A 16,482-nucleotide genomic window follows, 5' to 3' on the forward strand; every position below is an offset into this window, starting at 1 on the left:
TAAAAATATTAATTTGGTTGTGTCTTCATTTTCCGATAATAGGGCTGAATGAGGGCTTTTTATTGAATTTTTGTAAGGAAGTGTGGTGACCGAAAACCCACAATTCTGGCGTTTTGATTTTCTTTCTCTTCACAGCATTTACTATATTTTTTAATATTGATGACTTTTACAAATGTGGCGATACCAAATATGTTTATTTTTTAAATTTCTTTATTTTTAATTGGGGTAAAGGAAGTGATTTTAATTATTTTTTTTATATAATTGTAAAACTTTTTTTTACTGGGGGATTTTCACTTTTTTACAAGGGGACTTGAAACGGCGGTTGGCAGAAATTAAAGGGGTTGTCTGGCCTTAGGGTAAAAGTTTTCAGGCACTCTTTGTGACTGCAGACGTGTGAATACTCACTGTGTGGGCATGTCACCGCAAGTATACTTCCGGATACAATCCTACTAGACTTGTCTGGCTTTGCTTTGAACAAGGACGCGCACATCTAGTCGGCACGTGACCTCATGTATGCAAATCACATACTTGCGGGCACGTGCACAGCACCGGCACCGGAGAATCCTCACGGCACGCATGACACCCTGGGCCGTGGGGTACTCGGTAGCCGGCCCGGTTGGTGCTGGGGGATGTCACAGTGGCGGTGACCTGGTCCGTGACCCAGGGCGGTCAATAAAAAGGGGATTATAGTTTTTATAGTTTAATGTTCGTGACGCCACCTGTGGTATGCGGCTATATGGAGCCGCCGCTGCAGTGCAGATCCTCTGGAACTGATGGTGACGCAGCAGAGTTGGGACAGCTCTCCACAGGCAGAGCTTAGCTCCAGGGCAGGAAATGGTGATGTTATAGATGTTGCTGTGCAGTGTAGTGCAGGGGATGGCGCAGATAATGACCAGTCCACAACTTAATGGCGGTTTCCTCTTATCTTTACTTGCGGTGGTTAGGCAGACCGGGGCACGGGTACTAGCTTGAAGTAGAGGTCCGGGCGGCCTGGAAGCAAGTTGGGAATCCACCTCGCCAGGTGGAGTTGTAGGCCTTCCCTTTGCGCTACCTCTTTGGCCCTGCTGCTTATAGCTGTGCTGTGGCCCTCGTCCCTGAGTAAAACGTCTTTGTGCTCACCCGTTTGGCAGGTAGCTCGAGCCTTCCTGGAGCGTCGCTCCCACGTGGCGGTGCTGGGCCCTATGTGCTGCTGAGCCTCTGGGCGTCTGATGGGGCCAGGAGACCTGCAGTCTTCTGCCCTCCAGTTTCTTCTATTGGGCCTTCAGTGCCCCACAACCTTGGACTCCGGTGTCCGGTTCTTCTGCGCTTCCTCTGGGGTGAACTGCCATGCAGCTCCACTCCCCAGGTCTTTCCTATTCGCCGTCCTGTCTTCAACTCCTCTCACTAACTCTAACTAACCCCGCCTCCATATTCCAGTTGCTAAGGGGAGGAGATCCCCTTGCTGGTCTGGAGCCAGGAAAGTGTTGCTAGTATACCTGACTAGGGGACCCCTGCTTGCTTCCAGGCATGGCATCACCTCTTGTGAGAGAGGCAATGCAACTGTGGCAACCGGACCCCTGGGGTGCCACACATGCTGTGAGGATTAATAAGTCTGCAGTCACATAGAGTGACTGAAGACTTATACCCTAAGGCCGGACTACCCCTTTAAGGTGGGGAGTATAGGTTATGTTCATATGGGATTTGTAGAAAGTACTTTATAAACTAACTTTTCCCAATAAATGATATACAGAATTATTATCTGCTAAGGGCATGTAGTATGGAGATATAGGAAACACCAGCAGATGTTTAATTATCGAATAGTCAGACTAAGGAAACGTTAACATGAAAAATTTCTAAATCATTCTGTAGTTAAATAAATTAGTTCTAAATTATTAATGTTGGCAGGATATCCAGTTATAATAGTTCACCTCATTATAAATGTCAGATTCGAATTGAACTTATCTTCGGGAGCTTTGTACAAATCACTTAATATCATGGAAGATTAAAGGATTTTTACCTGCACATAAATTCTAATGGGACATTTTCTTTGCAAGTTGGAATAAACTAATTTAATTAGTAATAGTGTTTGATAATCATTCGTAACCCCTTCATCTGTCTGGAAGTAAGCCATATTTTTGTGCTTGACGCCCAGGGGATGGATGGGAGGAGCTGCCAGGGACATGTACAGACGCAGCCATGTTCTTTCATCTGTAATTTAGACTTGCATGAACTTATACGTAGTAATGTTAAAATGTAATAACATGAATCTTCTATCTAGATTTACATTCCTCTGTTCCTGGGATGGGACTCTATTTTATACTCAACTTAATAAATTTTTTATATCAATCTTTGGAGAATCTCCATTGTAATTTCTGTAAATCGTGTTTGGGATGATAGAAGTGTGGCGCCCCTGAGGGTTCAGTCGCCACAGAGGTACTGCACCTCACTCAGAGGTGTGGTGTCTCTCTTCTCTCAGGTAAGGAGGGATTGCTGCACGGAACCCCAAACACCTACATCCAACACTACACTGCTCCAGGCCAGCAGGAGGGGCAAGACGCAATGTAGTTTTCTGCTGAGCCCTGTCCCTGGCTGGAGTGGGGGGAACCCAAAGGTAGGGGGAACCAGTAGTGGGTGTGGGTGGAGGAAGTAGTTTAGGGGAGCACTCATACAGTAAAGATATAAAAAGAAGCCATGTTAGAATAGTGCAGTTCAGTCAGTGAGAGGAGAGAGTGAAGACAGTCAGGGAGCAGAGTCTCAGTCAGAGCTCTGCTCCCCAAGCAGGGCCTAGCCTCAGAGGCCCAGGAGGGGAGCAGGGAGGAAGCTCCGTTCTGAAGAAGGGATCCTAGGGGGTACGGCGAGTGCAGGTGGCACCCGTACACCCCGAACCTGCCAGGTGTCAGGAGGATCTAGGCCGCAAGAAGGGGACCGGCCCCTGGCCCAGTCGTGCAGCTTCAAGCCTCGGCTGGAAAAACCGAAGGCTTCTGGCTTTTATAGCCAGTAGCCAAATCCCCACTCCAATCCAAGTAAGGTCAAGCAGGTCTGTGTAACTCCGACGGACAGGTGGGACCTCAGAGTACCCGAATAGAATACAGAGTGGGGAAGCACAGGGCAGGAGGGAGAAAGACCCAGCGTGAAGTCGGTCTAGAGAGGCACACAAGAAAGTGGGGTTCTGCCAGGTACGCCGGAGCTGCCTGAGGAAGAACTGAACCCCGACGCGGGAGGCTTGCACCTGTACAGTGCACCTGTGGACTGTCTAAAAGAACTGTAAGTAAATCTTGGACGACTGCACTGAACTGCCTCTGTCCCTTCTTTCTCCGGTGCCATTTCTCTCCCTGCACTACAACGCCCAGCGCACCTCCATTGATCTTTACACTGCCCTGAGGCCTGCTCCACCTGTGGGGAGCCGTTCCATCTCAAGCTGCCCTAACATCTGCCTCAGAGGACTGCCGCAGTGCTGGTGATCCTCACCAGGCACCACAGGTGGCATCACGACAAATCCCCTATAAATATCCCCCCTTTTTGCACTGACCGCCCTGGGTCACGGACCGGGCCAGCCACCGTGATATCCCCCAAAAGCAGCCATAAGGCCCGGCTGCCGAGTACCCCACGGCCGTGGGGGCGAGTCAGAAGTCTATAGGATAATACATTAATAGTTATTCCCACCTTGGCAATATTTTTTTTACAAAGCACAGTATCTGCATGAGTATTGTTAATATACAGCCCAACATAAAATTTCTTTCTTATGCCTTTGTGCCTTTTTTCATCTCCTTATGCTCCTCTGTGCATCTAACTTCACAGAGCAGTCCCTCTCTTATCTGCTAAAACTACATTTCCCAGCAGCACACTGCTTCTTCTCGGTCCTGCAGGTTCTTCCCTCTGCTCTCCTGACAGACCTAGATATCAACATTGGATTTTTTACTTATATGAATGAAGTGACCAAAGTTTTGAATGTAGTAATCAACTATTTGACCAATATTCATTACTATGTATAAACTACACATTTCAATTTTGTTTCATAGGGATTTTCAGATCATGTTCATCCCTGTATGCATAGCATAGCTGAGCTGTGCTACAATACGGCTGTCAGGGTAATGACTATCTAGTGGGATTGGCTGGGGAACGTTTTATTAGACAGAATAATAATAGGATCATTTATTTTTTATGTATTAAACAGGATCATTGGATTCAAACAAAGTTGGTATCAGTGGACTCTTTGGCATAGTATAGCTGTTCTATTCTCAAAGTGGATGCTAGTGAAGAGCATGTGACCAGACCTGTCCATCAGCCTCCTCCAAATGAAAAACCGCTTTCCAATGTGCAGTGTTTTTTCTGTTGGAGGAGACTGATGGAAAGGTTTTGTCACGTGCTCATTCACCAGCAGCCATATTGAGAACAGGAGAGTTGTGCAGGCTGCGAGGAAAGCTGCACTAACAAGAGCAGGAGGAGAACCTGTAATCTATATATATAATCGTCTTATCCCGTCTGTCTGTCTGTCTGTGTGTCTGTCTGTCCAGGAAATCCCGCGTCGCTCATTGGTCCGGCAGCGGCCAATCAGCGCCGGGGGATTTCTAAAAAAAGATGGCGGCCGTTAGCGGCTCATCTGCGGGACGGAGCTGAGCGGCGATGCAGCCGGGAGATGAGCTCCGCGAGGCGCTCATCTCCCGCCCGGCAACAGCAGAAGGAACCCGACCGCCGGACCCATCTGTGGGACGGAGATGCAGCCGGGAGATGAGCGGCGCGAGGCGCTCATCTCCCGGCCGGTAGCAGCAGAAGGACAGCCGACACCGCTGACCTCCATGCGGAAGGGAGGACCGGGGACCAGCGCTGCGGGTCGGGATACTTCTGCTGCGAGCGCCCGCGATGTCCTGGGTTCTCGCAGCGTAAGTAGCCGCACAGGCAGCGCAGATCCCCGGTCCTCACCAAGCTGATTCGATGATTGGTCGCGGTCTTCGGACCCGACCAATCACTGATCTTAGCGCAAAACGTAAACACGGCTGTGCTGATTGGTCGCCGACGCTGCCCGCGACCAATCTCCGATTTGAGCGCCAAATTTAAATATCGGCCGCGACCAATCACCACAGCGGTGTTTAAATGTGGAGCCAAGATCGGTGATTGGTCGCGGCCGATATTTAAATTTGGCGCCCAAATCGGTGATTGGTCGCGGCCGATATTTAAATTTGGCGCCCAAATCAGTGATTGGTCGCGGTCAGCGTCCGCGACCAATCAGCACAATAGTGTTTAACTTTGGCGCCAAGATCAGTCATTGGTCGCGGGCCAAGACAGCGACCAATCACCGATTTGTGCGGCACTTTTAAATAGCGTCCGCGACCAATTGGATGTCAGCGCCGCTGCCTGTGCGGATACTTCCGCTGCAAGAACCAGGGACATGAGCGGGCGCTCGCAGCAGAAGTATCCCGACCCACAACGCCGCTCCCCGGTCCTCCCTTCACACCCTAGCCGCTGATGTCCCCACTATATCCGCATGGTGTTACAAAGGTCTGGAAATTTGTGTTAAAAATCGCTGATTGGTCGCTGGCGCTGCCCGCGACCAATCACCTATTTGGGCGCTCTGCTGATTGGTCGCAGTCGCCGGCCTCGACCCATCAGCATTATTGGTGCCAAATTTAAAACCTGCTCTGCTGATTGGTCGCGGCCGCCAGCCGCAAACAATCAGCGAGATTGGCGCCAAATTTAAACACCGCTCTGCTGATTGGTCACGGCCGACAACCGCGACCAATCAGCAATATTGGCGCCAAATTTAAACCTCACTCTGCTGATTGGTCGCAACCACCGGCCGCGACCAATCTGCGCTTTTTGTGCCAAATTTAAACACCACTCTGCTGATTGGTCGCGGCCGCCATCCGCGACCAATCAGCGAGATTGGCGCCAAATTTAAACAACGCTCTGCTGATTGGTCGCGGTCGCCGGCCTCGACCAATCAGCGATTTTGGCGCCAAATTTAAACAACGCTCTGCTGTTTGGTTGCGGCCGGCGACCAATCAGCGATTTTGGCGCCAAATTTAAACCCCGCTCGGCATCGCTCTGCTGATTGGTCACGGTCGCCGGCCTCGACCAATCAGCGATTTTGGTGCCAAATTTAAACAACGCTCTGCTGATTGGTCGCGGTCGGCAGCCGCGACCAGTCAGCAGTATTGGCGCCAAATTTAAACACCGCTCTGCTGATTGGTCGCGACTAATCAGCGATTTTGGTGCCAAATTTAAACACGCTCTCCAGTCCTCACTAACACGGTTCGCTGATTGGTCGCGGGCGGCGGCCGCGACCAATCATCGATATTGCCGCCAAATTTAAACACCGCTTTGCTGATTGGTCGCGGTTGCCGAACACGACCAATCAGCGATTTTGGCGCCAAATTTAAACACAGCTCTGCTGATTGCACCCGGTCGGCCGCATACCTATTCTAGAATACCCGATGCATTAGAATCGGGCCACCATCTAATACTTATATAATAGTCCCCAACAATTTTGTGAAAATATTGATAAAGAAGAGAAGACCCTTAATAAAAAATCTAAAAATGTGTCAAACTTCTCAGTAGGTGTGTAGGGGCCACAATAAGTTTTGCTATAATGTCTCTGTTTCTTATTTCTTAAAGAGGGTATGTCAGTCAGTGGCCTAACTTGAAGGCTCTGGGCCTCAGTGCAAAATCCCCAAAACTATTGTCTTTAATAGTATTGATTTTCTGGGTGGGGGGAGGTGGGTAAAAGAGAATTATAATCTGGAGCTGGTGCTAGAGGACTATATCTTCCAGTTCAGGCATTCATTTTCTATTATGGTGTATTTTATAACATTTTAGGGTATGTGCACACAATGTCTTTTTCAGGTGAATTCTTCCTGGAACTTGAATGCAAAAGCACTAAAAGACTGCTGCAAAGAACGAGCATAGTTTATAATAATAAAAATAGCTATCTATATAGGTTTTCTGTCTTTTGAAACTTCTTTTACCTACTCTAGGCTTTGAAAGCACTTTTATTTCATCGCTGGCCTAGATTTGTGTGCACCCAATGCTACTACATCCCCTGAGCAGGTCTACTGAACCGGGGACTGCTGCAACAGCACATGCACTAGAATGTGCACCCCTGAACTCTGCCAGATTACAATGAAGGTTAAAGGATTTGTCAACTACTGGACCACCCCAGCTAAATTAATACAGCACTCTGCTGTAGGGGGCGCTATTTGCTTATATATGCTTATCTTCAGCTGCGGAAATATGTGCATACGCACCTATTTACACTCTAATTGTATTCACAAGCTTATAATAATAAGGTTAAAGCATCTCTGTCTGAATAATTAAAGATGTAATGAAGAATTTACCTCCCTCACCCCTGCAGAAAAAACATACAGACTCGCACATTATAGCCCACATGCCGTGCAAAATAAATTGCAATCTAAAAAATCATCAACTAGCAGTAAAGTATGTTAATGTATATTATAAATGCAGCACCATAAAACATGATTTTTAAGATTTTAAGAAGCTTAAAATAATTGTAAAAATAATTAATACTTTGGTATCTTTATTGTAGTGACCGTCACAACCAATTATCCAGTAGAGAACAGTTGTCCTGCAGATTATATCATAGCAGAGAATCCAGGTCGTCCCATACCTGCCACCATAAATGACTCTGATGGAATAAAGCAGGTAAGGAACATATCCTACTTCTCAACACGTTTTACAGTATATATTGCACTCAATTAGAAAAAAGTTGAGTTCATTTTTTCTTCTTCCCAGTCAGAAGAAAATGGCTGTACTGTGACCACCATAAACACTCTATCCGGTAAGATGTTCCCATTTTAAAAAAGTTTTGCAGATATCATTGGATAATCAATTAATAGCATAAGTAATGTGTATTGTCTCTGTGTAGTCAGACTATCAGACAGTTCCTGGTAAGGGTCTGACCGCTCGTATTTTTCTACAGGGCTCCACACAGACATAAAAGGGCCCCTGTGCAAGAACAATATATGGGCCCTTTCCAGTCCAATAGCTCATTATAATGCACAATTCCACCTGTTTTGGAGGTAAATGTGGCCCCTTTACATATTGGGCCCTTGTGCGACTACACAGGTTGCATCAATGATATATCCGTCCCTGGGACCCCATGTCCATATTAAATTGGTTGGCAAAGCAGCCAAAGTGTAGTGGACAACCCCTTTTTAAATAAGCTAGTTCAACCATGTAAAATTAAAATAACATATACTCACCTCCCATACTGGCACTCTTCTGACGTTGTCAGGGCCCAGTCTCGCGGGACTTAAGTGTCATTGTTATGCCACGTGAGCCCTGCAGCCAAACAGTGGGCGCTATTGGACTGCTGTGCACTCACTTCCCTTGGATGAATCTTGGACAAGCGGAAGAAGTGAGCGCGGGATCTCAGTTGCGGCCGAGCCCCGTAGCAGCCGCTGATTCTGTGCAGGGCCCACATGGCAGTAACATAGTTGAAACGGTGTCGGTTAAGAAGGTGAGTATCTCTTATTTTTATTTTACAATGGAGACTACTTCACTTAAAAAGGGATTGGTCCATCCCTCTAAATCATTACGCCTTCCATATATCTGTGTGAGCATATTCTTAGAGATGGCCCAGATCACTCATTAAAGGGAACCTGTCATGTGAAAAAACACTATTAACCTGCAGATATGGGGTTAATCTGCAGGATAATAGCGTTCTGACGCTGAGCCGAGTCCGCACTGAAAGCTCGACTGTTGGCAGAAAATTAATTTTATTCCTCCCGGCAGCCTCAGACTTTTAGTCATAGAGGTGCAGCTGATGTGGCTTCAGTCACCGCTCAGTGCATACTGAACGGCAGCTGAAACCATGCCCCGGCAATGACTGACAGCCAGCTCAGCAGTGTATCAGTACGGAGCCAGCTGTTAGTCAGTGCGAAAGTGTGATTTCAGCCGCCGCTCACTATGTACTCAGTGGTGACTGAATTCTTTATTCTATGCCGAAGGTTTTTCTACTGGATTTTGGATATTTTTTCCTTCAGAGCACGACAACATATTTTTGCTTATGCAAACCTCCTTATCTTTCGGTGAAGTTATGCCCGCCAAATCCAGCCCGAGGCTGCTGGGAGGAATAAAGTTAATTTCCTTCCAGCAACCGAGTTTATAGTGCGGGCTCAGCACCCTTATCTACAAATCCATCTCATACAAGGTTTTAACTGCGAGCCTGGTTTCCTTTCAGATGAGGCCTGGTTTGGCACATGGAGAGATAAGTCAATGGGGCTTACGATCATCCATATTTAGGTACACCTTGTCGTGGTTGGATGATTTCTGCACTCTTATCAAAAAACACTAAATAAGTACCTTAAGTTTCTTATGTTTACAGCAGGGGTGGGGAACCTTTTTTCTGCCAAGGGCCATTTGCATATTTCTACCATCATTAGGGTGCCATACAAAATTATCAACTTGAAAATTACACTGCTATACCTGAACAAACAGTTAATTAACTCACTCCTAATCAGACGGCTGAAACTGCTTCTGTAGCGCCCCGAGGGCTCGGCCGCTACAGGGGTATTGCACCTCTGCCAGAGGTGTGGTATTCCACTCCCGGGTAAGGATGGAGTATGGACCAGGGCTCAGTTAGCTGCATACAGCACACTCACCCCATTTCCGAGGGACAGCTCAACGGTGCTCCCACTAGACAGAAGTGCAGGCACGACAGCATCTGTCCCTGGCTGGAGTGGGGAGGGGGGAGGAATACCCAGTGGTGTAGGAGCAGATAGGGGTTGGTTTCTGAGCATAGGAAGGAGCTCATTGGTTGCTGGTCACCTGAGCTCACACACTAGGGGAGGGTATATAAGGTGGGCACCATCTTAGTTCTGTGTGCAGAAAGAGAAGAAGTCAGTTCAGTCAGAGAGGAGATGTGACAGGGAGCTGTGGCTCAGCCTCGGCCCAGCTCCATGAGACAGGCCTAGAGTGAAGGCCGGAGTAGAAGAAAGGAACAGCAAGAAACAGAAAGAGAAGTATCCACAGTGTGGAAGGGCTCAGGAACAAGAAGGCAGAAGGGACCCTAAGAACCCACGAGAATACAGGGTGAAGGGTCAGGCAGATTAAGGGTACCGGATCCCAAGTTGGTGGAGGAGAAACAACCCTCAGCCAAAGACTGGAGGTCGTGATCATTTATTGGTGCGACACCTCATTAAACCTGCTAGGAAGGCACCATATAGAACAGTGGGGAACGGGATCCACGTTTACCCGCACAAGTTCGCGGCAGCTGGACAAAAGTGGGTCACTGGTGAGGCAGGCCAGAGAAAGGATAAAAGGGGGCCCTGGGCCATGCTCCTGAACTGCCTGGGGGTTGACCGAGCCCCTCACCTGGTGGACACCGCACGGCTTGGGTGGTCACTACCTGTACAGAAGTGACCCGGAGAATCTGAACTGTGAGTAAAAGGCATTGGACTGTAGTAAGTTGTCTGTGTACTCTTTCGCTCCTCCAGCACTAACGGTACTGGGACTCCCTGCACCATCACCCCCACCATCCACTGCACTGCCCTGGGGTTGCACTCTTCCCGTGGGGAGTTATACAATCTCAGTTGCGCATACCATCAACCTCAGGGGACTGCCTTGCAGCGGCGGTTCCTAATAACCGCAATCCACGGGTGGCGTAGTCGGACAATATCAACAGCTCATAGTAGACTACCATTGGTCTGACCACCCTGAGCCACGGAACCGGGTTGCCACCACTACCCCCATCGTTTCCCTATTGCCTGGATCCGAGTGCCCCATGGCCCAGGGGGCGAGTCACTTCTCTTTGGTGCGGCTGTGATATTAGGTGGTATGGATGATGTTGCTTCTCGTAACTACTTTTCCAGAATTGTGTCGTTCTGGAGTACAGGCGAACACAGATGTATATTACACTGCAGGTCTCCTCACAGTGCAAAATCCATCACTGCTCATGTTACATTTATAGAACTCAAGCAGTGAGAGATCTGCAATATGCATAACATAGGAGACACCAAGACTGCTGTATATATGTAGCGCCCCAAGGGTTCGGTCGCTACAGAGGTATTGCACCTCACCCAGAGGTGTGATATCCCACTCCCGGGTAAGGATGGTGTGTGGACCAGGGCTCAGTTAGCTGCATGCATCACACACACCCCATTTCCGGGGGACAGCTCAACGGTGCTCTCATTAGTACAGTAATGCAGGCATGACAGATCATGTCCCTGGCTGGAGTGGGGAGGGGGGAGGAAAACCCAGTGATGTAGGAGCAGGAGGGGACGGTTTCTGGGCATAGGTAGGAGCTCATTGGTTGCTGGTCACCTCGGCTCATACACAGAGAGGGAGGTATAAGAGGCGGGCACCATCTTAGTTCAGGGTTCAGTTCAGTCATTGCAGAGAGAGGAGAAGTTCAGCCAGAGAGGGCTGACAGGGAGCTGTGGCTCAGTCTGGGCCCAGCTCCACGAGGCAGGCCTAGCGTGAAGGCCGGAGCCAGAAGGAAGGAACAGAAACAGAAAGGAACAGAAACGGAAAGGAACAGCAAAGAAAGAGAAGTACCCAAAGTATAGAAGGGCCCAGAGACATGGAAGCAGAAGGAACCCTAAGGACCCAGGAGATTGCGGGTGACGGGTTGGCAGAACAGGGTACCGGATCCCAAGTTGGTGGAGGTGACTAATCCTTAACCAAGAACCGGTGGTCGTGATCATTTACTGGTGCGACCCCCTCACTACACCTACTAGGAAGGCACACCACATAGGGTCAGGGAAGTGGACACCCAGTCCTCCCAGGAGAAGACCCGAGGCAGCTGGACAGAGGTAGTGTCACTCGTGGGGCACGGCTGACGAAAGGATAGAAGGGAGTCCTGTGCCACACTCCGGAAATACCTGGGGGTTGGCCGAGCCCCCTGCCTGGTGGACGCAGCACGGTTTGGGCGGTCCTACCTGTGCACAAGTGACCTGGATGAGAACTGTGAGTAAAGAACCTGAACTGCAACACCTTGTCTCTGTGCTTTCTCACCGCGTCAGCACTACTAGTACCGGGACGCCCCGCACCACCACCACCATCATCACTCTACACTGCCCTGAGGCTATACTCCTCCCGTGGGGAGTTGTACTACACTCTGCTGCTCCCACAACACCAGCCTCAGCAGTCTGCCCTGCAGCGGCGGTTCATCCTGACCGCAATCCACGGGTGGCGTAGTCGGACATTAAACCATAAAAACCCCATAAATAGACAGCCACTGGTTTGACCACCCTGAGCCACGGGACCGGGTCGCCGCCACGGAGACTACAACCCCCAGAGACCCGGCTCCAGGTAACCCACACACGTGCACACACGGCCCAGGGGGCGCGTCATATACATCACATAGGAGACACAGATACTGCTGTATACATCACTAGAGAGACATGAGTATATACATAATAGGAGATATGAGGCTGCGGTATAGACATCACTAGAGAGACATGGGACTGCGGTATATACATCACAGGAGACATGAGGCTGCGGTATATACATCACAGGAGACATAAAACTGTGGTATGTACATCACAGGAGACATGGGGCTGCAGTATAGATATTACTAGAGAGATATGGGGCTGCGGTATATACATCAAAGGAGACATGGGGCTGCGGTATATACATCACATGAGACATTGGGCTGTGGTATAGACATCACAGGAAGCATGATGCTGTGGCATAGACCTCACAGGAGATGCTGGAGCTACAGCATATACATTTCAGGAGACATAGGGCTGCGGTATGTACATCACAGGAGACATGGGGCTGCAGCCTAGACATTGCTAGAGAGATATGGGGCTGCGGTATATTTATCACAGGAGTCAAGAGGCTGCAGTATAGACATCACAGGAGGGGGCCTACAAAGAAAAGAACTCAGTACCTACAGTCAAATATGGTGAGGGTTGGGGATATTTTGCTGCCTCTGGCACTGGGTGCCTTGACTTGTGCAGGGCATCATGAAATATGAAGAGTACCAGAGGATTTTGGGTTGCAATATGGTGCCCAGTGTCAGAAAGCTGGGTTTGCGCCCTAGGTCATGGGTCTTCCAGCAGGACAATGACCCCAAACATACTTCAAGAAGCACCAAGAAATGGATGGAAACAAAGTGCTGGATAGTTCTGAAGTGACCAGCAATGAGTCCGGATCTAAATCCCATTGAACACCTGTGGAGAGATCTTAAATTGCTGTTGGGAGAAGGCACCCTTCAAATATCAGGGACCTGGAGCAGTTTGTAAAAGAAGAGTGGTCCAAAATTAGAGTTGAGCTGTAAGAAACTTGTTGATAGTTATAGGAAGCGATTGACTGCAGTTATTTCTTCCAAATATTAAGTTGAGGGTGCCAACAATTTTGTACTGCCTATTTTTGGGGTTTTGTGTGAAATTATGTCCAATTTACCTATTTTCTCTGTTTTTTGTGTTGTCCAAATACACACAAACGAAATAAACATGTGGATAACAAAGCGTGTAATTGCAATAATTTTCTGGGAGAAATACCAGTACTTTTCAGGAACAATTTCAAGAGTGCCAACACTTTCAGCCATGACTGTGCATGTTCATTGAGCTGTCCTCATGGAGCCCACAAGCAGCCACAATTTATTTTTTAAAGGAGCTTTCACATAACATTTATCATCAGGGTAGTTAATAACTGTCTGCTCTATTGACCCCAACCAGGTACTAAAACAGGTGTCCCGAGTCTTCTGCTAGACTAGGTTAGATGGAGTGGTGGTTGGGTATGTGCCCCTCCGGTCGATTTAGTGTCTATGAGACTGATGAAAAGACTAAAGATAGTGTTGAATTGTATTGGACCATGACACCAGTACTTTTGCTTCAGAGAGAAGGTGGGCTCCAGAACTAGAGGTAGGTTTTCACTTCTCATCAGAATTTGTCTTTGAACAAAATCCTCCTTACGCTATGACCCTCATTACTTGCAATTGCCTTGTTAAACAAACTGACGACCCAACTGGTATAACTAACAAAGTTTTAAGATTGTGTCAACCACCAGCTTACATCTTAGGTCAAACTCTTTAAAGATTTTTTGTATTTTAGAAGATGAGGACTATGGTTCACTGGGTGATACGTGGTTTTTGGAATGATTTGCCCCGGCCATATGAATTAATTGCCCTTTGTACATACATTTATTCTTGTTCTTCTTTTTCACAGATTTAACTAATTCTTACAAAGAAAACAGTGAAACGAACGCGCCACCAACAATTAGTGACTTGCTGGATGATGAGGATCTTCTGTATATTCTGAAGATAAAATTGGATCCCTGCCACCCTACAGTGAAAAACTGGAGAAATTTTGCCAGCAAGTGGGGAATGAGTTACGATGAATTATGTTTCCTGGAGCAGAGGCAGCCTAGTCCGACCATCGGTTTCTTGCTACGGAACAGTGAGCGGACTGTGGAGCAGCTGATTGATCTGTGTAAACTCTATAAGAGGGTTGATGTTCAGAAAGTCTTGCTAAAATGGGTCAATGTGGATTGGCCTATGAAAGGCCATAAAACATACAGGAGCAGCGTGTGATGTGATGACAAGGAGTCCTATGGACTGGGGATATTATTTAGCATTGCAGAATGTCTAACGCATTCATGACTTGATTGTAGTTTGTAGGCCAGGGAAAGCTTTAACAATTTTAGATTAGAAAGAAAATCGGAATGTAGATGAGAACAGTATAGTTAACAAATGACCTTTTAATCTCCGTCCATAATTATCTATTGGACTGAGGTGGGAGTTTTTGTTTTGATTATTCCAAAATAGGCTTATTGATATGCGTAGTTTTTACACTGAAACGGACGTATGTAGGTCTGTCATATTTCAACCCTGTAAATTTATGTATCTGAGTTTTTTTTTCTTTGCAAGTCAAAGAGCATGCTTTCTATTAGCTTTTCCCAAGTGGTTGCTAATAAGTGCACAAGGTTACAGCGCATCATGAGCCCTCTCCACAAAGGGGTGAAAGGAAGCCTAACCTATTTACTGACCCCCACCCAAACCAGAAAGCGCTGCAAGGGTTGGGTGCAAGTGGCCTGTACTTTCTGAAGCTTATAGATGCCCTGTGATCTGACGATTGCCTAAACTGTTGCCAAAAATTCTTTGTAGCTTAATTTTTATTTAATAAATCAATAGTGCACATGAAAATAAGAAACTTTGTAATGTATCTCATCACAGAAATCTACTTCTTCCTCCGTCAGGACTGATCATTCATTTTCAAAATTCTCATTTCCCAGGATAAATCTGTATTCATTGGAGACAAATTGTTACATTACTGAGATAGGAGATGGCAGTTACTACTGATAAGATTCGGTGTAGAGGGGCGAGAGGGTGTGGGAGCTCTGTTTCCAGCTGCTCTCTCTCATTCTCTCTCCCCTCTACAGTAGCAGCTGTCATCTCTTATCTCAGTAATGTAATAATCTGTCTTCACTGAATACAGATTTAACTCAGGAATTGAGAATTTTGAAGATGATCAGTCCTGGTGCAGAAAGAAGCAGACTTCTATGGTTAAAATTTTTTACAAAGTTTCTTATTTTCATGTGTACTATTGATTTTTAAAATAAGAATTAAAATGACGCTTACGCTTTAAGTGGGTTTGGCTTCAACAGAAGAGGGTGAGGAACTTGATGGGTACACCCACTCAAAAAGGGCACAACACACATACGGGTACAAACTTTTTGTGATGTACAAAAGTGGAAGCTCAAAGGGATGGTCCAACACTTTGACATCCCCTTCTCAATTACTTTAATCTCCCATGAAAATCAAAAACCCCCTGTAGAGTGAAGTGGCCCATTAGGGGCCACTGATTGACTGCAGGGCTCACATGACATAATACGGTCACCCGAGCTCAAGGAGACCTGGTGTTGACATCACTGGAAAAGTGCCGGCTCCCGAGGTGTGTACAGGCTGTTATTGTGTTAAATGGGGGAATATAGTAATTGAGAAGGGGTTCTCCATGTAGTGGTCAACCATTTTAATTAAATGAATACAGATGTTTGCAATTTCATGAGAGTCCACCTGTTATTAAAGTAATTCTTTTGTTGTTTGCCAAGATTTTGAAGGCCTTGCATTGCGATCAAAAATTCAAAGTGAAATGCATGCAAAATGCCAGCAATCAGTGGGATCCCATCCATATACTTGAACCGTCATTGTGCCATATGGTGCTGGAAGATCATTGATATTGTTAGGAGAGTTACAAACCAATAATTGACCACAAATATTAGTCCTATTTGAGTGGGATGAGCTTGATTATATTTGCTATAAATTTAAGAGGAAAAGCCATGAGGGAAACCTGGTCATTTTCAAAACAATTATCATGTATATTATGGATAGGAAGGTAATTACCCCTTCCAACATCAAAGATATATAGATCAAGAATGGTACATTTAAGATGCATAAGATTTCTTATTTTAGACAACCTTTAAAGCATATGTTCTTCCTTTTACAGTTTCATATAGAATAAATAATTTATCAACAAAAAGAAACTCTAGTATATACAGTTATATGAAAACGTTTGGGCACCCCTATTAATCTTAAGCTTATTG

The 16,482-nt window shown here is 46.8% G+C and overlaps 1 protein-coding gene across 2 annotated transcripts in view; it reads left to right on the forward strand.

The window, feature by feature from the left end:
- Positions 1 to 15,989, forward strand: part of EDARADD (EDAR associated via death domain) — a 109,789-nt gene extending 93,800 nt beyond the window's left edge. For both annotated transcript variants that reach the window (XM_073672562.1, XM_073672563.1), the window contains exons 4-6: positions 7,520 to 7,635; positions 7,726 to 7,771; positions 14,109 to 15,989. In XM_073672562.1, coding sequence (XP_073528663.1) covers positions 7,520 to 7,635; positions 7,726 to 7,771; positions 14,109 to 14,473 — 527 coding nt within the window. In that variant the 3' untranslated portion in view covers positions 14,474 to 15,989. The remainder of the gene's footprint in view (positions 1 to 7,519; positions 7,636 to 7,725; positions 7,772 to 14,108) is intronic.
- The last annotated feature ends 493 nt before the right edge of the window (positions 15,990 to 16,482 follow it).

Source organism: Phyllobates terribilis, unplaced genomic scaffold (assembly GCF_046119375.1).
Source record: "Phyllobates terribilis strain yellow unplaced genomic scaffold, ASM4611937v1 Scaffold_3__8_contigs__length_932513732, whole genome shotgun sequence".
In the NCBI taxonomy this organism is placed as follows: Eukaryota; Metazoa; Chordata; class Amphibia; order Anura; family Dendrobatidae; genus Phyllobates; species Phyllobates terribilis.